Source organism: Electrophorus electricus, chromosome 5 (assembly GCF_041902795.1).
Source record: "Electrophorus electricus isolate QZ-2024a chromosome 5, ASM4190279v1, whole genome shotgun sequence".
Classification (NCBI taxonomy): Eukaryota; Metazoa; Chordata; class Actinopteri; order Gymnotiformes; family Gymnotidae; genus Electrophorus; species Electrophorus electricus.
The window spans coordinates 19,824,229-19,847,792 of NC_137501.1; the positions used below are offsets into that span (position 1 = coordinate 19,824,229).

General features: G+C 41.6%; 2 protein-coding genes across 19 annotated transcripts in view; both read left to right on the forward strand.

Annotated features, from left to right (window-relative positions):
* Positions 1–23,564, forward strand: part of ptprdb (protein tyrosine phosphatase receptor type Db) — a 63,883-nt gene that overhangs the window by 37,308 nt on the left and 3,011 nt on the right. For 6 of the 18 annotated variants that reach the window (XM_081714339.1, XM_081714340.1, XM_081714352.1 and 3 more), the window contains 21 exons: positions 1,468–1,610; positions 2,786–2,945; positions 7,979–8,076; positions 8,789–9,045; positions 9,178–9,271; positions 9,461–9,670; positions 9,801–9,961; positions 10,119–10,163; positions 10,272–10,387; positions 10,594–10,626; positions 11,102–11,199; positions 12,133–12,256; positions 12,592–12,767; positions 13,792–13,911; positions 14,193–14,347; positions 20,445–20,730; positions 21,389–21,567; positions 22,041–22,167; positions 22,344–22,469; positions 22,867–23,021; positions 23,327–23,462. In XM_081714339.1, coding sequence (XP_081570465.1) covers positions 1,468–1,610; positions 2,786–2,945; positions 7,979–8,076; positions 8,789–9,045; positions 9,178–9,271; positions 9,461–9,670; positions 9,801–9,961; positions 10,119–10,163; positions 10,272–10,387; positions 10,594–10,626; positions 11,102–11,199; positions 12,133–12,256; positions 12,592–12,767; positions 13,792–13,911; positions 14,193–14,347; positions 20,445–20,730; positions 21,389–21,567; positions 22,041–22,167; positions 22,344–22,469; positions 22,867–23,021; positions 23,327–23,462 — 2,999 coding nt within the window. The remainder of the gene's footprint in view (positions 1–1,467; positions 1,611–2,785; positions 2,946–7,978; positions 8,077–8,788; positions 9,046–9,177; positions 9,272–9,460; positions 9,671–9,800; positions 9,962–10,118; positions 10,164–10,271; positions 10,388–10,593; positions 10,627–11,101; positions 11,200–12,132; positions 12,257–12,591; positions 12,768–13,791; positions 13,912–14,192; positions 14,348–20,444; positions 20,731–21,388; positions 21,568–22,040; positions 22,168–22,343; positions 22,470–22,866; positions 23,022–23,326; positions 23,463–23,564) is intronic. The other 12 variants (XM_081714342.1, XM_081714350.1, XM_081714354.1 and 9 more) reach the window with 9 other exon arrangements.
* LOC145657946 (uncharacterized) lies at positions 5,018–7,162 on the forward strand. The gene is made up of 5 exons (XM_081714827.1): positions 5,018–5,640; positions 5,853–5,876; positions 6,219–6,296; positions 6,707–6,845; positions 6,960–7,162. The coding sequence occupies exons 1-5, from the start codon at positions 5,596–5,598 to the stop codon at positions 7,160–7,162; spliced, it is 489 nt and encodes a 162-aa protein (XP_081570953.1). The 5' UTR covers positions 5,018–5,595.

Sequence of the window (23,564 nt, forward strand, 5' to 3'; positions counted from 1 at the left end):
TTGATGTGAAGATGTGAAGTCTAGAGCAGTTGTAGTTGGCTGCTATTGTCTCTCAACTCAAGGTCCAAGGATGTGCCAGTGACAGTAAACAAGGCCTTGCACTAAAAAAATTAGAAACACTAATTTAGGGCCAAACCTAAACAGTGAAACAATCTAGGGTATTGTGAGGATTTTTTGGATTGATTGAAGTGAAAACCAGGCAGACAGCATGTGATTTCCGAGAGAATAGTAAATGTTTTTAGAAGTGGTGTTACAAGGATGAAAGCTGATTCCCTTCTTCTCTAATGTTTTGACTGTTATCTGGCAACAAGCAGAGTTCCGATAAGCTGATGTCAACCAGCAATGGGAAAGTACCCAGCAATGAAGAAAAATGTTATTTACTGTTCAGGGACTCACAGAAAGCCAGTACACACAGTGGAATGAAGCATATGAAAATGATTAAGTGTGATCCAATAACACTTTTGTTGACCCAAAAAGCAAAACAAAACTTAGCAGACCACATCAGAATGCTTTTAGTTATAAAGAAGCACTTTTGAACAGACCAAAAACTATCCAATAAGTGAACATGGAAGTATTGAAGAGTAACATAAAGAGGAGCATTACTGAGATATAAGAGGCTATCCAGGAAGCTCAAGAGGCATGGAATGATTGCTAGGTCAGTATTCCTGCAAAATATCCCCAGTGGCACCTTAATTTCCAAAGGATTCCCTTTTCACTAATTGCTGTATCTTGGTCCATTGTGCTGGGGGAGTGCAGGAAATGGTACCCCTGTGGGTGCTAGTGTACGGTGTGCTCTTTGCATTGTGCCCAATCAGGAAGCCCAAGCACAGTGGAACCAATTGCAGCTCTGGGCCGGTCCCGTTGTCGGGTGGATCTGCATGTGCTTCTCTGTCTCAGTCGCCTGTTCTGCTCAGGCTGTCCCATCCTTGTGCACGTTCAGTGTTTGCCTAGCAGGCACCGAGTCCCACCAATCTGCTTTTGGTTTACTTGGCGGGACGCTGTCTGCTCCGCTGGTGCTTGATGTCAGTGTGCACTGTCCGTTTTGCTGATCAGTGACCCGCACCCTGCTGTTTGTAGGTAGGGGCAAGATGCAGCATTCCCAAAGGGTTTTACCCAAGACACAAACCACTGATGAGCCTTATCTACTTTTGGCTTCCTGATGTGATAGGATTTTTTATTAATGAGGCTATGACTCCTATACAGTTCACCCTTTACAGATGTAAAGGGTCTTGAATTAAAGCTGTCATTCTTCAGTTTGACCTTGCAGTAATTTAAAATTCTGAGTGATAATTTGTTGCCAAGGCAACAAAAAAACTCAATTACTGTCCTGTCGCCAAAGAGAACTGTGGTTAGTATGTATGTAAGAGGATGGACTGATGTGTCGCACTTTATCTAAAGACATGAAATTCGTTGTGCACTATTTGCTATAGGCCAGTATGTGGGACTGTTTCTCTGTCACTGTTTCAGTTCCTTCGCAGCCCACTGAGCTGAAAGTGGATGTGAAGTCCGAAACAAGCATCCTGCTCTCCTGGCTCCCACCAGCTCACAGTGGCACTGACACTATCACTGGATACGAGCTCATCTTCCGGCTTGGTGACCAAGCAGAGCAGGTAAGCTTGATGTACATACACTCATCTGCAAAATTACAACTCATAGCTGTTCTGAAGGCAGCACTGCCTTGGAGTAAAAATGACTCTAATTGGTTCAGATCATAACCAGTGTCATTCAAAATAACCAGTGGGCTTATCTTTAGAAAACTATGCACTTCCTTAGCTACATTTTATGTGCACTACATGTGGTGGATGCTATTCTAATTTTTGTTTTGTCATTTTTTAAATCAATCCTATTTATATAGTTTTAGTTTATTTGAAAACAGCCTGGTAAGGTACTTGACTTGTAAACAGAACGTTGCCAGTTCAAGCCCTGCTGCTGCCAGATTTCCACTGTTGGCCCCTGAACAAGGCCCTTAACCTTCCATTACTCAAAACGTACTCAGTCATAATTATAAGTCGCTTTCGATAAAAGTGTCAGTTAACTGCCATAAATGTAAATCTGCTTTACTCAAATATTTTTTGTTAGCCTGCAAGGTGTTGTGCAGGCAAACTAAGAAGGCTAGCTCAACAAGCTAGCAAGCTTGCTGGTGCTCTTCATCATCTTGTACAGTGTCCGTGAGAAGGCATCTTTTTGTTGCTCTTGTTTTTTTGTTGTTGTTTTAAACTAATGCTCGGTTTTTACTTGTTGGCACTGGAAAAAATGTTGCTTGTGCCCCATAGCAGAATTGCAACTGGCACATGCAGCCATGTAAATGTTGCCATGGTGATAATGTTCTGAGGAAGCTGCAGAATGATATATAAATGTCTCTGAGGCAAGAATAAACATGAAACAGTGCATTCCTGGTATAAGAGTGGGATTTCTGCTTGCGTATGAGTTGGTTAGCCTCCATTTTATCCTAATATAACAAGATTTAGTTTGGTTTTGTTGTACATAAGTGGAATGTTTAGACTTCAAGTATGAGCACAACCACTTTGGTTCCACTGACTGCTGCAGCGTATTCTTAGACAGTTGCTCTTAAAGTCATTTCTGGCAGTCACTGCAGAGGGACCAATGCGTGGTGAACGTATGGAATTTGAAAATCTCCATCCACTGACTGTTAACCAATTATATGCATTCTTCTTCAAGTCAGAGCTGCCTTCAGAACAATTCTGAGTTGTGATTTTGCAAATGGGCTGCTCATATGCTTCATACATTTCATATATACCACATATATACACACACTCCAATACAGAATCTCCATGTCCTGCAGAAGGTCTACTTTGATCCGAGCTCCAGCTACCTTCTGAAGAACCTTAAGCCGTTCTCCACCTATGTTATGCAGCTGGCGGCCCGTAGCAAGCATGGTGTGGGCGCCTTCACCGGGGAGCTCACTGTGCAGACTCCGCAAACACGTATGTACGGGGATCCCGCAGGGCATATGCACTTGTGCTTGCACACAAGTTGAATCCAATACAATACTGATCAGAAAGTAAGTTGGCCAGTTATGTCTGCAGCATTAGGCAGGTTCTTTTATTCAGAGAAGCTTGCATGATTATCAGTGTTACATTATATGCATTCCCTTGGAATTGAACCTTGGCTTTGGGTTGTTAGCACCTGGCACTATCTGCTCTACCATATTAATATTTTAACTTAATTTAAAAAAATCTACATGTTATTTATGAGTATAAAACATCAGTTTTAGGTCAGAAAAAGGTTGCATCCACTGGCAGAAATAACTTGCAAGTATAGTATAAGTGTAAGTGTCCCCAGTGCCTGACTCTGACGCTCCTGGACATCATATTGGATAAGTGCCTTTGTATACTTGGCTGATATAGTATTTTGAAATTGAAATTCTGTCCAACAAATCTGAACTCTCCCTGTGGTCTTTGAGAATGCTTCTGATCTTTCCATCTGAGCTAAGATCAACTATACTAAGTTTCTCATCTTTACCCAATGTTGCTCTAATACTTTGTATAAATCATTGGCACCTGTTTTTATAAAGCTGTTGCAAATTATTTTTTGTTTAGTAGATGGCAATATTAGCCTTTTCCGATGCAGGAAATGTTATAAAATAAATACTTGAAAAGTATTACTGGTAATACCAAAACATGGTTCATATATATTTATATTTTCATATGTTTAAAAAGGAAAAAGCATTTTCTTCCTTGCACCATGATAGGCTACACTGGTTTACTAAAAGCTGAACAGTGGGACAGTGGGACTTTCTATTGCAGTGCAGAAATAGCTGCTGGGAGCACAGCTGGACTGACTGCAAGCTAGAGCTTTATCCATGCTTAATGCGGAGACACTGAGTTCCTCTTGAGCACACCTAATTAAACTGTAATGACTTACTAAGCCCTTTTTGTTGTTAGTTAGAGGAGGGAAAACAAAACAAATAGTCAAGTCCTGACAGATGTTTGCTTTTACAACATTTTGCAGATAATCTTACCCAGAGTGAATTATTTATCTCACAATATGTAGGCTTCCCTGGGAATCAAAGCCATAACCTCAGTGTTATGAACACCAGTGCTATCTGGTGAGATAAAGGAACTCTCAGTGTTATGGGAGAGGTATGACTAAATTTCTCTGAGAAGACCTCCAGACAGTAATCTGGATGTGCTGTTTGAAGCAGGCTGCTGTCTTGCTAATGGCTTGCCCATTCATGTTTCCCATGGTAAGTGCGAGAGTAACAAGAAAATGGCCCCCAGATAATTTATATTTGTCACTGAGAATTTAAGTATGAATACAAAGATATGCAGACAGCATTAGCAAGAGTCAAATTGGAAGAGATGAAGTGAGGTAGAAATAAAGATGTTTAATGTTAAATGGATGTGTTTGTGTCTTTGTGTTTGGTGTGCACAGACATGAATCCACTGATAGTCTTGATGAACATTAATGTTAAATGTCCATTTTTTGAATTTTAATCCATTTTAACTTACGCCAACTTGTTCAAGCCCCATGTCAGATTATACACATTTGTGGTCAGCGATTTTATTATTTGTTTTCTTTTTTCCTTCCTTTCTTGTCTTTGTATCTGATTTCTTGTCCTGACATCATCCCACTCGCACTCTTAAACTAACCACAACTGCCTCAAAACACATTAAGCCTGCCCACCTTGCTAACTGACCATTCAGAGTTGATCCCACCTCCCCAGGAAGTGACAGGAACAAGCCTCTCCTATAATAGCTTATTGATAACCTGGTCTCCACCCCCACATATGCAGAGTATGAAATTCTAACGGGATATTCCATCCGATACACTGCCACAGAACGAGACAAGGAGCAGATGCAGCAAATAACGAATATACCACCTGACTGCTATCATATCGAGGGCTTGAAGATATGGACTCTGTCACAGTGGCTGCCCATACAAAGGCAGTGCCAGGACCGGAGTGTCTGATGCTATTGGTCTGCACCGAGGAGGATGGTCTCCAGTGCAGTGGATTTAAACCAAATCCTTCATGTCTATCAAAAACAACCTGAATCCTCTGTCTTCCATTGGTTGTATTTCTAAAAATTTAACCTCTTATGTATTTACTTTAATGGATTGGTGATCCTCTGCTGATTGTTTTATTTACACTGAACTAAGTCTCCAATTTTTCAGTGTACTGAAATTTTTCACTTCGGTACATTTATGCTTTTCTCCTTCCTATCATTCATGTTTATATTTTTGGGAAAAAAGTAAGAAAACTTTCTGAAATTGAACCTTCCAATCCCAACATGAACCTAAACCTCTTTTTCATTTGCCATAGCTGTCAGTTGGACAGGGGATCATGTTTTTCCACCTCCCTCTTGTCTGCTTAGCGTGGGTTTTTTTGAGAAAGCAAGGTTTTTGCACTTTAACCTCTTTGCGGACCTCGGCTTTCCTCAACCTTCTCCTTGATGACCTGGGAACACGTGTGATGTGACCTCATTTCCTGTATGCCATACTGCCCCATGCAACACCACTCCGGGATGTTGATGTAGTGGTCCTGAACTCCATCACCTCTAAAGTGTCATGGAAACCTCCCGTTGCTGATCTGTCACATGGAAAGATCCAGAGTTACGATGACATACATGAGATATGTGTCAGTGGAAACTCCAGGGTCTCCTGCTGAGAGGTTCTCAGGTACACAAGCACACACACACACACACACACAACAAACACATACACACCCATGCTCACATAAACACGCACCTATGCACACAAACATGCATACACACACAAACACAATAGGTTATATATAAAGTTGCAATATATAAATAAAATACTTTGTCTTTATTAATTGACACAAAAGCTATTTTTTCAATCTCTAATAATATTTTTCCTGATTTAACTAGCTGCCAAATGATTCAACTCAATATGTGAGTGTATTTACTGAAACATTTTCCATTATATCACTATGTGCTCATAATATGTCTTTGATAATGTATTTTTAATATATACAGTTATTATCACCATCATGAAAATATCTTTAATAGTCTTGAAGGTCCTTGGAGTTTATTTATTATTACTGTTATAAGCTTTTGGAGTTCTCAGATGGCATGATGATTGTGACTGTTCTCAGTTTTCCTTGTGTCATGTTATATATTACATCATGCAAGGGAAAAATCTGTGTTTATATGTGAGTGTGTGTTCAGGATCTGAGTCTGTCTGATCTGTGGCTTAATGCAGGGTACTTTGTTTGTATGTGCATGTGTGTTCAGGATCTGAGTCTGTCTGATCTGTGGCCTAACGTGAGGTACTCTGTGACAGTGGCAGCTTTCACCTCCAAGGAAGCTGGAGTTTGTATCAAAGACATTTTCATAAGAACAAAACCAGCATGTATGCAACAGTTAGTTGTACCTAAAGAGTTCCCTGGAGGTTTCTTATTTTTGTAAAATCTTTAATTTTTGGAACTTGTAATTAACTAATTTACTTTTTACTCCACTGTGATCCATCTTGCAGTTTACAATAAACTCAAAAATACAGTGATACCTTGATATTGCTCTATAATTAATCAGTTTATCTATATATATAAAAAGATCGATATCATATTGATAAATGCTTAAATCAGTGTACCATTATTTTTTAGTGTTTATTCCTGTAGCAGTGTTCATTTTTCATTATGTTTTATGTTTTATTTTTATTTAATTTTTAATTTTTCTAATTTTTATTTTAGCATTTTACAGTTTTGTGTGTGTTTCCTCCACAGTTCCAGATGCTCCGGTGTTCACAGTCTGTCGGCATTGTATTGTTAAACTGGCAGGTGCCCCCTGCTGGCCTCTCATCCATACTGGGCTACCAGTTCTCTTATGGCCAAGCAAAACTCTCCACCTCCAATTCGCTCACAAGTTGGAGCTTGGACTGGAAGAGTGGAACTATACTGTTTCGCCTCTGAACACCGACGACCCCTACCTGTTCTGCCTCGTGGCTCGTGGTGCCTGGAGTTATGGGCCGCGGTTGAGGTCATGGCAGTGACCCTGGAATTCACACAGACCGCCGAAGGTATGCCAGCGACGACCTTGGAGGAGGTGCAGAGCATCGGCTTTGCACTCAGCTTGACAGCCAACAACGTAAGCTACACTTCCATCGGCTCTGGGAAGAGCCCCAAGAGATCGACCCTCTTCAGGGTTACCATGTGTGGTGCGTGGTCAGCTCCTGTAACTGAGCCATGAAAATGGAGGTGACAGATATGAGAGTGGTTGTGACGGGGCTGAGCACTGATGCCGAGTGGTCAGAGTGTGGTCAGTGTGTGTGCTAAACAAAGAAGGCCCCAAAACCTGTAGTTCCCCTTTATATACTAGAACACAACCTCTCCAGCAAGGTAGGACACACACACACACACACACACACACGCACACGCACACAAAACAAGCCTACCCCTTTCCCCATGTTCATACACACATCTGTGGAGAAAAATGTCTGTCTGTCAATATGTTGAGCTCTCTGTCAGTTTGTCTATCAGTCTGTCTGTCTCTTATTCTCTTAAAGTCTCTCTGTGTCTGTTCTATTTGCTTTTTTTTTTCTTTTTTAATGATGTTCACCACGGTCATGAGGTGACAGAGCTGAGTGTAGGTGTTTTTATATAAATTATGTCTGCTGGCCAACTAATATTGTGTTGGTTCATGTTTAGGAAATATTAGACTGCTCTGCATGCAAATACCCCTCACATGCTGTAATCTGATAAATTCCCCACCATTAAATGCAGGTGTAAACTGTCTTCAGAGGGGCTCTGGGCTCTGGTTTTTGGTTTCCAGTGTGTGCTGTAGGTGCTGATTTTACTCTGCTGATTTTAGTGTGAATACTAATGACAAAATCACACAAGTGTTTATTGCTTATTGTTGATTGTTTATTCCATGCGTCTTCCTTTTTTAATGCATTTTTATCTGCCATTGTTGTGTGGTAGTTCTGACCTCTGAGAGTGTAGGTGGTGCTGGGAGTGTAATTGAGGTGTTTGTGTTGTATGTTTTGTGGTGTCTTACAGTGTTTGCTGTAAACTTTCGCGTGAAAGCAGCTATGAAGAGTTCAGTACTGCTGGCCTGGGAACCAAGAACTCCCCCAAACAAGGCCCAGACTTTCATTGTAAGAGCTGCACTGTGTGTATGTGTGTGTCTGTGTGTGTGGGTGTATTTGGGGAAGTATTTAGTGAAGGTATTAATTTCAGTGGGGTTGCTGGTGGTATATGGTAGGATTCATGTGATTGGTGAGAGATTTGTGTTTTTTCTGACCATGTCTGTCAAAATCAATCAAATCAAAATTTATTTATATAGCACTTTTTACCGCAGCAGTTGTATAAAGCAGCTTTACAAATGTCCAAATCCAAGCCAAGGGAGACAGTGGCAAAGAAAAACTCCCTAGAGCATGAGGAAGAAACCTTGGCACATCCTCCTCTGGCCAACAATGGTCACCACAATAATAACAATTTTAAGAGAAAGAAAATAATTTAAAAAAGCAATTAATGTCTAGTTCAACTTTCTAGAGGTCCTAGTCTTGTCCCAAGGTGTGCATGTATCCAAGACCCATCCCGCAAGAGAACATCCATTAAGGGCATCGGAGAAGTAGTTGGCAAGGGGGAAGGTCTGGTGTACAGGGAAGGACATCAGGGGCTGGTGGGAGTAGCCATGGCAGCTGAGATGAGTAGAGGCTCACTAACATCATGACAGGAGAACGTCCATTAAGGGCAAAGGAGTCTGCCATTTCTTTAACTATGTACTGTTTAAGTTTGTGTATATGTGTGTGTTTCTGAGAGATAGTGAATGACCATTTTTCTTATCCTACCTCTTTCCTTCACCAGATCACATATGGAGATGGCAAGACCATAGAGGTAGATGGCCGGCTCGGCCAGCAGCTGCTCAGTAAGCTGAAGCCGCAGTCACTTTACTCCTTCCTGCTGACCAGCAAAGCCGATGGCACCGGAGGCCTGCAGCACCGTGCGGAGGCCATGACAGCTCCAGACCTGCTTCCTGGCAAACCCCATTTGCTGGAAAAGGCCAGCTCGCAGAGCACAGCCACAGTGCAACTCCCAAGTGTGCAGGGACAAGCTAATGCCAGGTTCTGCACATGCATCTCCAAACTCAGCCTTGTTATTATAGGCTATTCACAAACATTTCACATTTGTGTCAGTGAAGTGGTTAGTATTGCTGCTGTTAGCACCACTGAGAGTGTGTATGCCTCATGTTCCAGGGGCTTCTACATCGTCGTTGTCCCACTTAAGAGGCAGAGAGGTGGAAACTTCCAGAATCCTTGGAGTGAACCAGATGAAATGAATCTGGATGACGTAAATCACATACAATGAGTTGTAGAGATTTTGCTTTAAGGAAGTGTAAACAGGCACTTTTTATGTATAACTGGACTAGATAGAACTTTAACATTTGTTTTATTTTACATTTTCATTTTTTCCAATCATGCAGATTTGGAAACGTTTGTTTTAAAGTTTTTTGAGATATTTGTTTGTTCTGTTATGTAGCTGCTGAGAGAGATTAACGGCACGGGGCGATCGGCACGTCTGCGTAGGCAAGCCGAGCCAAAGGCATACATCAGTGCCCACTTCCAGAACCTTCCATCTGAGTTCAAGCTAGGAGATAGACGTGTGTACGGAACGTTCCTGAACCGACAACTTCTCACTGGGCAGGAGTATGTGTGCTTCGTGCTGGCTATCTTGGAGCTGGGGCAGAATGTGAGTCTCTCTCCCTCTCTTTCTAAGTCTCTACTACTCAACTCACTCTCCTGCACTCATCAGTAACTGAATTCTCCTTTTGCAGTCAGAGTGTGTCTCAGTATTTCATTCATTGTTTGTTGCACAACAGACCGTGTTCTCAACCAGCCCATTCTCCGAACCAGTGGCATTCACTGACATGGAACCACAGCCAATTGTGGATGAGGAGGAGGGTCTTCTCTGGGTGGTGGGGCCAGTGCTGGCTGTCATCTTCATCATCAGCATCGTCATCCTCATCCTCCTTTTTAAGAGGTAAAACAATGGATATAAGAACAGGATGATTATAACAGTGTCAGAGGAAAGAGGAGTGTAAAAAGAGGGAAGATTGGACAGAACTTTAATGGTAATATTCTAGGAATGTTGGAATATGCATGTCTCTATCTCTGCATGTCTTTGATTTTAAATGTAGTTTTTTTCTACCTTTCACCTGGATACCAACCAGCAAGCCAGACAGGTCAGTGAACTATGAAATATCACAGGATATTTGTTGAAACCATTGACGTGCAGAAGGTTATCAGAGTGCCAAATAAGGTGTTCCCATTGTACTTGGTCCCTGATGCAGGAAACGGACAGACTTGGAGGGCAGGAAGTGCAGCTTCCCGAGCAGCAGTAAAGCCATGAGCTCCCAGCATCCCTCTGACCCTGTGGAGCTACGCAGAATCAACTTCCCCACACCTGGTGACACGCCTTTCCCCACACAAGCTAGCATACACTCACAGTTATGCAACCTGACTACATGTGGATCCAGCATCTGACATTTTACATCACCTGTCTGACCATTCCCAGTATGTTTGCTGCAGTTCTGGAGCTCAGATGCGTTGTATGCATACACACACATGCACACACTTCCAAGTAACATCAAAGTTGTGCTCTTTTCTTTTTAGGTTTGCGCTCGTCTGGTTATCGCCGGTTACCAAGTCAGTTTAGTTGTTCGCTCTTACATGGACCTTCTCAGATTTTCTCTGCACTAAAACCTCTAACTCTGAGCAAATCCATTCTGATTAAACAAGTGCTAAGCACTCATCTGCTTCTACACATAAATACATACATACATACACACACACACAGACATATAACTGTCATGTGCTGTATTCCATCCATATAGGAAATGAGTTGAAATGCACCTTCATCATAACAGCCATAGCTGTAATTCGATAAAACCTCATAAACATAACACCACTCACTGATGAACAGCAACTTGCAAGACTGCTTTCACTCTCGTTTGCACATGCACACTTCAAATCTTTCTCTTTCGTGTTAGATGGTTTTCCATTTTTTTATCAGTCAGCCTCACTGACTGGCACTACATTTGTCTCTGTAACCACATGGCCTCTGTGTGTCTGTGTCATGGAAGGAGGGCCTCATTTTCACCCTGTGCTTTCTGATTGACAGGTATGGCGAGCCATCCACCAGTCACTATCTCGGAACTACCCAATTACATAGAGAGGATGAAAGCCAATGAAAATTTGAGGTTTTCTCAAGAGTATGAGGTAAAGTCACATATGTGAAACTGTTGCATTGCATGTGTTGACATGTGAAAAAGTCTTAAGCTGTCCGAGAAATTATAAACTATTTTTCTGTGCGGTATATGTTAATTTGAATAAAACACTGTATAATGCATACCGTAAAACTATTACAATAAAACATTCATGTAGATTAAAGATTAATACAATAGGATTTGTTTCAAAAAAATAATTAATCCCAGATAGCAATAAAGTGATGGCCCAGTTCTGGCCCATCCTCACTACTGTTACTGGAATGACTTTGCCTTGAATGTGACGATTACCTGTTAGGCCAGTTTTGGCGCATTATACCATACCAAGATTTCACATGATAGGCTGCATGTGAGCAAATGTGGCCTTAGTTCAAATGCCATGACAGTTTATATGTGATTGGTATAGCTGGGCCAGTTTACATGTGACTTGTATAGCTATGCCAGTTTTTGCCCATAATAACCGTGCCATTGCCATAATTGACCAAAACATGCATGAAATGGATATATTTTCCCAGAATAATCTACTGTCTGGGATGTCTCATGAGATGACTAGAAGGACAAAGCCTCCTCTTGATTTATTATGAACATGACCATTAAGATTTACATCAGTCTGCTGTTCAGATTGGGCAGGACACCTCATCTTAATCACCTGAACAGAGAAATAAAAGCAAAACAGAAGCTTGAAAGAACATTAATTCACTTATTTCATTTAAGCAATTTAATACTTCCCCAATAAACATGTTTTCATTTTTTCTTTGCTGGCCTAAAGCTTTTGCATAGTACAATAATTCAATAAATATTACATCCATGAACACTATAATTTCAACCAAGTACTGTGTGAAGGTTGCATCTGTAAGCATAATTATACATTAAGTGTTTGATAACAATTATAGAGGCTCCAATTTCTCTGTCATTCTTCATGGTACAGTCTATTGACCCTGGGCAGCAGTTCTCATGGGACCACTCCAACCTGGAGATAAACAAGCCAAAGAACCGTTATGCTAATGTCATTGCCTACGACCACACCAGAGTTGTACTCTCGAGCTGCGAAGGTGAGACGCATGCGTGGGTGTGCAACCGTCAGCCAATAGCCATGTTCTGCTGATAAGGAAAGAGAAAACTGCTTTCAAGCCTGTTTTGCTTAGTACAGAATGTATTTGTCTTGGATAGGATTTTCCATATAGATCAATGATGATTTAGTCAAGTAGAAGGTTTGGTTTGGTCTTGATCCTGAAAACAGGCCCTAGTTTGAGTTTGCATATTATTCTGTTCCTCAGTTTAAAGTTTTAGTAGTGTGTGAGTGTGTTTATATAGGTCTAAGTGACATCCTTTAGCTACATAGCATTTACCACTTCTCTAATTTCACCATGTCTTGTCTTGAGTTTAGGTCAGCCAAGCAGTGACTATATCAATGCCAACTTCATCGATGGCTACCGGCGGCAGGGAGCATACATTGCCACCCAGGGGCCGACGCCTGAGACCATCAGTGACTTCTGGAGGATGGTGTGGGAGCAGCATACAGCCAACATCATCATGATCACCAAACTAGAAGAGAAGTCCAGGGTGAGCATCACTGTTGTGTACATACATGCATACACAATTCATAAAAACATGCACACATCCATACACACAACCAAACACTCACACAACCACATACACATCTACTGAGTTACTTGTATACTTCCAAACACATGCACACACACTTCAATGGACACACATATACTGGAGGAACCAAGACCCATGCATACAGAGAAACACCCCTGATCCTGAACCAGGAGCCTGGAACTGATTTCCTTCTAAAATGTCCAGTATTCACACATCTCCTTCCTCATTTACTGATACATGACAGAACATTAATGACCAAATGCTGTTAATGTTGTCAGTTTGTACCGGCTAACCAGTGTTACCTGACTCAGGTCAATGTAACCTGATTTAGGCCAGTGCAACCTGACTGAAGTCAGTGTAACCTGATTCAGGTCAATGTAACCGGCCTCAGACTAGTGTAACCTGACCCAGGTCAGTGTAAGCTGATTCAGGCCAATGTAACCTGACTCAGGAGAAGCATGATATGTTGGTGTGTTGCTCTGCAGATGTCCTCCTACTTCTTCTCCAAGGCAAGATGCCTTCAGTTACCTTTGTCACTCCATCACTCATGCACTCGCGTTGCTACTGTCTCTATCAGCAACTCTCTTACATGTTTGTCTTTCACCACACACTCACACTCCCTTTCCAGTGTGTATTTGTACCCCCCGCCATGCCTTTCTTTCCCAGCACCTCCACGCATCTGTGGTTCTATTTTAGCCATATTAATCCGGTATTGAATTTGTAGTCACTGCATGTTCACTGGTATTGAAATATATTGACAATGGCTAAATAAATGGTTGTATTTTTAAATTGTAAATTGCCTGATAGTAGTTATTACTTGACCAAGTATCCTTTCACCCTTTTTTATTTGGTTCAATCAGTCAGCATTTGCTGCTGATCTATTACAATGATGTTTTATATATTGCTGCTATATACAGTGTTGAAGCATTTAGTATAGAGCTGCTGTATGTAGCAGTGAAGTGCTTGATCTTTTTTTGGGCAGAATAAGTGTGATCAGTACTGGCCCAGCAGAGGCTCAGAGACATATGGACTGATGCAGGTCTCCGTGCTGGACACTGTGGAGCTCGCCTCGTACTGCGTCCGGACCTTTGCCCTCTTTAAGGTGAACATGCAGTACACACAGAAATATACACATACATGCACAAACCCATTCTGTCTGTCTTTCTGTCAATCTCTTCCTCTTCCTCTCTTTCACGTTTATACACACGTGCACACCCATACACATTTGCTTCCTTCCGCTGTCGCTGTTCCATGCTGTGTTCTTATTTTCTGTCTCTCGCACTTGCACTCGCATGGTTGTCTTCTTATTTTCTCTTCTCCCACATTTCCCACCCTTCTCCACTCCTTCCCTCTCATATCCCATGATTGGAATATGTGTTACAGAGTGGCAGCGTAGAGAAGCGAGAGGTCCGGCAGTTCCAGTATACAGCATGGCCGGACCATGGTGTCCCTGAACACCCGACCCCCTTCCTGGCCTTTCTCCGCCGGGTCAAAGCCTGTAATCCTCCGGATGCTGGCCCAATCGTCATCCACTGCAGGTACCTGCCCTACACTGTTTTAGTAAACCAGCACATTACACAGCAGGAGCGAGCTAACTTCATAACATGAGCTAACATAGCAACACAAACAAACTTAGCAGCATGAGCTAGCTTAGCAATTTAAGCAACTTAAGATAACTTATCGAACTGAGCTAACGTAGTAACATAAACCAGACCTTTTTTGGCTCTGGACTCCTAGAGTTGTCATAGAGTTGTCCTAAATGTTTTGACAGGATAGTTAAGACTAATGTACTCATTATCAGCTGGGATCCAGAGAAATTCCTAAGCATCATTAACGATTTAGTTCAGGGCTAACAAGACATAACACCACTTCACACCCAATTTAACATGTAAAGGGCTTGTGAATTATCTGGAGTGTGTGTGTCAGATGTGATAGATCAGGAAAACATTCAATGACACCCCAAATCTATGTGTACAGTCGTGGCCAAAAGTGACTAGCACAAATTCTGGTTGTCACAAAGTTTGCTGCTTCAGTTTTTTTTAGATACTCTTGTCAGATGTTCATACAAATTTTTTAACTTTTTATTGACAAATACATCCAGTTTAAGATAAGACTTAATATTTACAGTGTTGACCCTTCTTTTTTAAGTTTTCTACAATTTGCCTTGGCATGCTGGATATCAGCTTCTGGGCAAAATCCTGATTGATGGCAGCTCATTCTCACCTAATCAGTGCCTTGGAGTTGATCATAGTTTCTGTGTTTTTGTTTGTCCACCCTCGTTTTGAGGATTGACAACAAGTTCTCAGTGGGATTGAGATCTGGGGGTTTCCTGGCCATGGACCCAAAATTTCAGTGTTTAGTTCACCAAGCCACTTGGTTATCTTTTTCCTTGTGACATGGTGCTCCGTCATGCTGGAAAAAGCATTGTTCATCACCAGGTTGCTCCTGGGAGAAGTTGCTCTTGGAGGATGTTTTGATACCATTCCTTATTCAGGACAGTGCTCTTAGGCAAACTTTTGAGCAAATCCACTCCCTTGGATGAGACGCAACCCCACACATGAATGGTCTCAGGGTGCCTCACTGTTGGCATGACACAGGACTCATGGTAGCGCTCACCTTTTTCTTCTTCGGACAATGATTTGTCCAGATGTCCCAAACAGTCTAAAGGGGGCTTCATCAGAGAAAATAACTTTACCCCAGTCCTTTGCAGTCCAATCCCTATACTTCATGCAGAATGTCAGTCTATCCTTGATGTTTTTCTTGGAGAGAAGTGACTTCTTTGCTGCCTTTCTTGGCACCAAGCCAAGATGCTGCCTGGTGGTGATTTGTAGCTGCATCCTCTTTAGTAGACGGTCCTGGTGCTTGCTTGACTTTCTTGGATGCCCTGAAGCCTTCTTCACTGCAATTGAAGTTCTCCATGAAGTTCTTGATGATTTGTTCTTGATGAAACGTCAAGCAGTGTGTGTATGTGTGTGATTATTTATATATATATATATATATAATGTGCATCTCAATAAATTAGAATATCATAAAAAAAGTTAATTTATGTCAGTAATTAAATTCAGAAAGCAAAACTCATATATTATATAGATTCATTACACACAGAGTGATCTATTTCAAGTGTTTATTTCTTTTAATGTTGATGATTATGGCCTACAGCCAATGAAAACCCCAAAAGCCAGTATTTCAGAAAATTAGAATATTATATAAGACCAATTCAAAAAATGATTTTTAATACATAAATGTTGGCCTACTGAAAAGTATGTACAGTATATGCACTCAATACTTGGTCGGGGCTCCTTTTGCATGAATGACTGCATCAGTGCGGTGTGGCATGGAGGCGATCAGCCTGTGGCACTGTTGAGGTGTTATGGAAGCCCAGGTTGCTGGAAAATCTGCATCTGCATCTCCATAAAGCTTGTCAGCAAAGGGAAGCATGAAGTGCTCTAAAATATCCTGGTAGATGGCTGTGCTGACTTTGGACTTGATATAACACAGTGGACCAACACCAGCAGATGACATGGCTCCCCAAACCATCAGATTGTGGAAACTTCACACTAGACCTCAAGCAGCTTGGATTGTGTGCCTCTCCACTCTTCCTCCAGACTCTGGGACCTTGATTTCAAATGAAATGCAAAATTTACTTTCATCTGAAAACAGGACTTTGGATCACTGAACTACAGTCCAGTCCTTTTTTTCCTTGGCCCAGGTAAGACGCTTCTGACGTTGTCGCTGGGTCATCAGCGGCTTGACACAAGGAACGCGACAGTTGTAGGCCACGTCCTGGAAACGTCTGTGTGTGGTGGCTCTTGAAGCACCGACTCCAGCAGCAGTCCACTCCTTGTGAATCTCCCCTAAATTCTTGAATCGCCTTTTCTTGACAATTCTTTCAAGGCTGCAGTTATCCCTGTTGCTTGTGCACATTTTTCTATCACACTTTTTCCTTCCACTCAACTTTCCATTTATATGCTTGAATACAGCACTCTGTGAAGCCAGCTTCTTTAGTAATCAACCTTTGTGGCTTACCCTCCTTGTGGAGGGTTTCAATGACTGCCTTCTGGACAACTGTCAAGTCAGCAGTCTTCCCCATGATTGTGTAGCCTACTGAACCAGACTGAGTGACCATTTAAAGGCTTAGGAAACCTTTGCAGGTGTTTTGTGTTGATTAGCTGATTAGTGTGACACCATGTGAGTCTACAATATTGAACTTTTTCACAATATTCTAATTTTCTGAGATACTGACTTTTGGGTTTTCATTGGCTGTAGGCCATAATCATCAACATTAAAAGAAATAAATTCTTGAAATAGATCACTCTGTGTATAATGAATCTATTTAATATGAGTTTCACTTTTTTAATTGAATTACTGACATAAATTAACTTTCCGATTATATTCCAATTTATTGATCTGCACCTGTGTGTGTGTGTATGTTTATACACACTGAGAATATCTATGTGTGCATAATTATTGGGCAACTATTAGTGTGCACAATTATTATGCAAACTAAATGAAAAACAGAAATGTTCCCATCTCACTTATTTATTTCCATCTGTTAAAGTGAGAATAATAAACAAACAACTCAAAATTAACAAATAATTTTCAACCTACTGGGCACTCCAAGTAGGTTGCAGTTCTGGAGTATGACAGCACTGGAGAATAATGGGTTCCTGGTCACTTCACGTTTGATTCTTCTCAAATCTTTGGCAGTTAATTTGCATTTTTTTTTTTCTCCACGTTTATTGTGACCCTGTTCACTATTTGCAACAAAACATTTGCGGGTTCTGGGATCATGCCCCAGTTTTAAGAGTGCTGCGTCCCTCTGAAAGACTTTTTACAATTTTTGACTTTTCAGAGTCAGTTATATTTTTGGCCCATTTTGCCCGAGGAAAAGAAGCTGCCTAATATTTATGTACACCTTGATATAGGGTGGTGATCTCCTTAGGCCACTTCTTCCTTTATTACACAAATACACATTACGTGATATTCTTAAATCTAATATGCATTCAAGGTTATACAGCTTAGAGTTGGAAATTCTGCATAAAAATTATGATTTTGCCTAATAACTGTGCGCACTGTGTGTGTGTGTGTATGTGTATATATGTGTGTGTGTGTATATATATATATATATATATATATATATATATATATATATATATATATATATATATATATATATATATATATATAAATTAGAGAGAGATCGAGTAGATTTGAATGTTTCTCTGATCTATGACACCTGATATTTCCTTCAAGCTCAGGTTCTCTACCAGAGGCCTGGGAGCTTGAGGGTCCTGCGTAATATGGACCATCCTCCTGCCCTCCTCAGAACGGAGATCTCAGATGTTGTTTCTGGGATCTGCTAGAGCCATTCTCCTAGTTTGGGGGTCAAGCCCCTACTGCTCCGATTACTGCTGGAAGCACTGTTGCCTTCACCTTCCACATCTTTTTCCAGCTCTTCTCTCAGACCTTGGTATTTCTTTTTGTATTCCTTGTTCCTGATGTTACTGTCACTTGAGATTGCTACATCTATTATTACAGCCCTCTTCTGCTGTTTATCCACCACTATGTCCAGTTGATTAGATATTACCACTTTGTCTTCCTGTATCTGATAGTTCCACAGAAGCTTAGCATGGTTATTCTAAATCACCTTTGGGGGTGCATTCCACTTTGACCTTGGAACTTCCAGCCCATACTCGGCACAGATGTTTCTGTATACTATGTCAGCCACTTGATTATGGCATTCTATGTATACTCTACCTGCTAGCATCTTGTATCCAACTTATGTGTTGGATTATTCCTGAGCTACCATGATTAGTGGCTCCTTTCTGTCTTTCAATCCAGCCTTTTTCAACCATTGGTAGGATTTCTCCATATCATCCGCTTCCACCATTTGTCAGTGGAACATACCAAGCAGAGGTTTATCCTTCCGTGATGGTTTATGCTCCTCCTCATTTCCATCCTTCTCAGGTTTCTGCTGTCTGAGAAACTCATAAGCACTTTCATCACTTGGGGTCATTTTCCTGGTCTACTCCATGATGTTGGTTGTTTCATCCTGGATAGTGGCTCTGACACTCAGTGGTCCTTTGCCCCCCTCCCTCCGCTAAATGTACAGTCTCGGGGTGCTAGATTTGGAAGGAAACCCTCTATGCATTGTGAGGACTTTCCTTCTCTTGATGTCAGTGGTCCTCCTTTAGCCATCTTATTATACCAGTGGGGTATCAAAGGTGTTGATAGCCCAGATCTTGTTCTTCCAATTCAGCTGACTTCTCAGTACTTGCCTCACTCTTTTTGGCTGTAGGTACTTTTTCTTGTGGCCTCTTCATTATTCCCAATTGCCTCTGGTATTCGAAGGTATTTGTAGCTGCCCTCAACTTCTATTATGTTACCTTCTGGTAGTACGATTCCCTCTGTTGTAGCTACCATCCCTCTCCTTGTAACTGATGAAGGCTCTTAGAGTCCTGTTGATGTTATACCGCATCAAGCATTCCATGATCCATGTGTGGGCAGTGACCCTGAGAAGCAGGGCAAGCTGTCTTTACTTGAGGCCTTGGAGACTGCCAAGCAAAGGTTAACAGCTCTGGCTGCCTGCCTGAAAAGGCACTCAAGAGAAGTAAAAGCCAGGGGAATAAACAGGATGTTCTTCCATGAGCCATCCAAAGTGAACACCTGGGTAACAGCATAAGAACAGGCTCACAAAGGCTTCCTCTAGTCAATTCTAGTGGTGTACACATTGGTCTGTCTGTTCTTACATGCTCAGGTGCTTGGCTCCTCTGGTGTTCTTGCCAATGCCTTTCTGGGCCCTGCTCATGTATTGAGCCATGTGCCTACTCATCTTAGCCGCAATGATGCTAAGATGGTTATTGGCTGGTATATGGATGCACCTGCCCCTTTCTGTGGGTCCTTCAGGATCAAGACTGTCTAGCCTTCAGTTAACCATTCAGGGTTGGTCCCATCCATTAACAGCTGATTAATTTGTGCTGCCAGGCACTCATAAAATGCAGTTAGCATTTGCAGACACTAGGCATGGACCATATCAGGACCTGGAGATCTCTAGCTCTTCATACTTGAGACTTTTTTTCTTTTGGTTGTTGGATTCTATTCAGAGAGGTTACTGTAGTTTGCTTTCAGGTTCATTAATCACTGGGTACTGTTGTTGTGTAATGCTTCCTTCTCCCATATGCCTTTCCAGTGTTTCCATCTTTTGTGGGCCTGTTTTTTATGCTGTTACGCAAGTGTTCACTTTGGATGGCTCATGGAAGAACATCCTGTTTATTCCCCTGGCTTTTACTTCTCTTGAGTACCTTTTCAGGCAGGCAGCCAGAGCTGTTTTTCTTTGCTTGGCAGTCTCCAAGGCCTTAACTATGGACAGCTTGCTGTACTTTTCAGGTACCTTCTGATATTGGGTTGACATCTCTCCACATTGCCTAATCTTGTAGCCAAGCATCTCAAACATCTATCTATCTGTCTAGATGTTTGAGTTGCTTGGCTACAAGATTGATTGATAATAAACACAGAAGGGGTTCTGTGTCTCTCCCTCAACCAATCTGTGTCTCTATCTGCCCCTCCCCCTTACTCCCGCCTCCTCCCACCTATCTCCATCCCCCCGCTCCCTTGCTACGCCTTCCTGTCTGTCAGTGCGGGCGTGGGTCGCACGGGCTGCTTCATTGCCATCGACGCCATGCTGGAGCGTGTCAGGCAGGAAAAGACGGTTGACGTGTATGGGCATGTCACACTCATGCGCTCCCAGCGTAACTACATGGTGCAGACGGAGGAGCAGTACATCTTCATCTATGATGCACTGTTGGAGGCGGTGGCTTGCGGCAACACTGAGGTGCCTGCCCGCAGCCTCTATGCCTACATCCAGAGGCTGGCGCAGGCTGAACTGCCCGACAACATCAGCGGCATGGAGCAGGAGTTCAAAGTGAGTCCAACCACCGCACTTCCAGGCCTCCATGTGTCACACTCTAAATCTCAGCACATCTGTCTCTAGATCAGTGATGCATGCTCTAAACTGCAGGGCAACATGCTGCAGATCTCAGCAAAATATGCTATAGAAATAAGTGCTGCATGCTGTAGATTTCAGTGCTACAGGCAATAGATCTCAATGTGTCAGACTTTAGATATTAATGCTTCAGATTCTAGATATCTGTGCTTCATGCTCTGGATCTCAGCATTTCCCTCTGGAACTCAATTCTTTATCTTCTATACACACTGCATTCTTGATTTCAGAAAATGCTGATCTGGATTTCTGGATTTTTGCCTTGCAGATTTTAGGGCCTCACCTTCTAGATTCTATAAGTGCTTTATTCTCAGCACTTGATTTTTTAAATATCTCAATATCTTCTGAGAATGTGATTTGAATGTTTAGTTATCTTTCTATCCTCTTCATATGTAACTCCAAATTCAGTTAAATGAGTTCTGATAATTTATCAAGTGTCAACTGATCACATTTCTCAAATAATGCTTCCACCTGTTGGACATAAGATTCAAGTGCTTTATATTCTCAGAGGAGACACTAAATATCTAAGAAGCGGTTGGGATTTCATGAACTCCTTCTTCTGTCATATGTGGTGGTTCAGAGGTTAGCCAACGCAAGGGCACATAACTCCCGATTTGTGAGTGCCAATCTGCCCTGCAACAAGTTCAAAAACCGACTGGTCAACATTATGCCCTACGAGACCACACGAGTTTGTCTGCAGCCCATCCGTGGGGTGGAAGGCTCCGACTATGTCAATGCCAGCTTTATAGATGGCTACAGGCAAGACCTCTCTTCTTATCCTAACCTCCAGTAGAAAGAATTTGCTTTTCCTGTCAAGACTTTTCCAGAGTTTTGAATTCCTCATATCAAAGTTGACTTTAATACAATAATATTTTTAAATGAGTAATCAAAAAATGAGTGTATTGACATTTAAAACTACTATTGATACTCTCCCATAGAATGTATAATGTTTTATATGATGTAGTTCAAGCTATACGATTGTGAAGTAGCTGAATTTGTGCAAAAAAACAATGTTTAAAATTTGGATAATTTTGTGCATACCTGCAGTCCTGCAGAAACAGTGCATTTTTAACACATAAAATATCAAACAAATTCAACTGAACTAGCTGCACCCCTAGAATCTAATGGGTATTTAAATTATGTACTCTCAATTGAGGGAACCCCTTTTTTGAAAGTGCTCAGTTGCAAAATAAGAGTTCTCACTGAGCCCCCTATCCTCTACTCCCTTACAGGCAGCAGAGGGCATACATTGCCAGTCAGGGCCCACTGGCTGAGACAGCGGAAGACTACTGGAGGATGCTGTGGGAGCACAATTCCACCATTGTGGTGATGCTTACCAAACTCCGTGAGATGGGACGGGTCAGTCACGTGTGCTCGCACCACTCCTCTTGATCTTCTGTGCACACTCATGCATGTGCCTTTGGACGGACTTGTGTTAGGATTTTTCATGCAATGTCCTGTGTACTAAACATTCAGATCTTGACAGTAGGGGCCCAGTGTGAAGGAGTGAACCTGGTCTGTGGGTGTCATTGCAGGAGAAGTGCCATCAGTACTGGCCTTCTGAACGCTCAGCACGCTACCAGTACTTTGTTGTGGATCCCATGGCTGAGTACAACATGCCACAATATATCCTGAGAGAGTTTAAAGTTACTGATGCCAGGGTACGTTTCTTTCTCACTGTCTCGCACACACACACACAAACACTATTATTATTATCGAGTATGTTTTTTTTCTGCTGTGTTATACAAAAATACTAAAATACCACTAACCTTAACATTAACTTAACAAATTAAAAATCTTTCCACCATTGCACTTGTTCAAGTGAAATCTTTTTTTTTTGGAAAACATTTTTGTTAGCAGCAGAATGTCAGAATCTGAATGTCTTGGCATGATTGTGGAAACATGTTATACACATACTCATCCACTCACACGGTCAGTCACTCAGTGAGTCAAACAGCTCTAATTCACCATGTTCTGACCTGTTTCCTGGAACATGCTGCAGTAGGCATCCATTTACATACACACATGCAATCACTCATACTTTGCTTCTGGTCTCAGGATGGCCAGTCCAGAACGGTTCGGCAGTTCCAGTTCACTGATTGGCCGGAGCAAGGTGTGCCAAAGTCTGGAGAAGGCTTCATCGATTTCATTGGCCAAGTGCACAAAACAAAAGAGCAGTTTGGTCAGGACGGGCCAATAACCGTACATTGCAGGTGAGGACCAACCGTCTTTGAAAAGATAAATATTCGATACAAATATAAAAACAATAATATAAATAAGATATATTAGAGACTAAATTAATTAATGACTTTTTTTTCTTCTGAATTTCTTCAGAAGTTTCTTTGACAGCTCAAAAGATTTTTAGGGCAAAAAAATAATTTAGTTTAATTGTGTGAGGATTTTATGGTTGATATTATAAAACAGGGTGGTATATCAGTAATACTGATATGAATTGTGAGTTATAGTTTTATTAATATATGTGTGTGTGTGTGTGTGTGTGTGTGTGTGTGATATACAGTGCTGGTGTTGGGAGGACAGGTGTGTTTATCACTTTGAGTATAGTGTTAGAGAGGATGCGTTATGAGGGAGTAGTCGACATCTTCCAAACTGTTAAAATGCTGCGAACACAAAGACCAGCCATGGTGCAAACAGAGGTAAGCAACCACACACACACACACACACGTATAAAAAAAAAAAGTAAAAATAATTCAAATACAATGTATTTTGCTGTTTGTCTAGTTGGCTCAAGTGTCTGT

What these genes read in the sequence shown, in the direction of transcription:
- LOC145657946 (XM_081714827.1), top strand. Translation starts at nt 5,596, where the DNA reads ATGTGTCAGTGGAAACTCCAGGGTCTCCTGCTGAGAGGTTCTCAG. An exon ending in TCACCTCCAAGGAAGCTGGA is followed by an intron (nt 6,297 to 6,706) that starts GTTTGTATCAAA and finishes TTTCCTCCACAG; the next exon opens with TTCCAGATGCTCCGGTGTTC. An exon ending in CACCTCCAATTCGCTCACAA is followed by an intron (nt 6,846 to 6,959) that starts GTTGGAGCTTGG and finishes GCCGCGGTTGAG; the next exon opens with GTCATGGCAGTGACCCTGGA.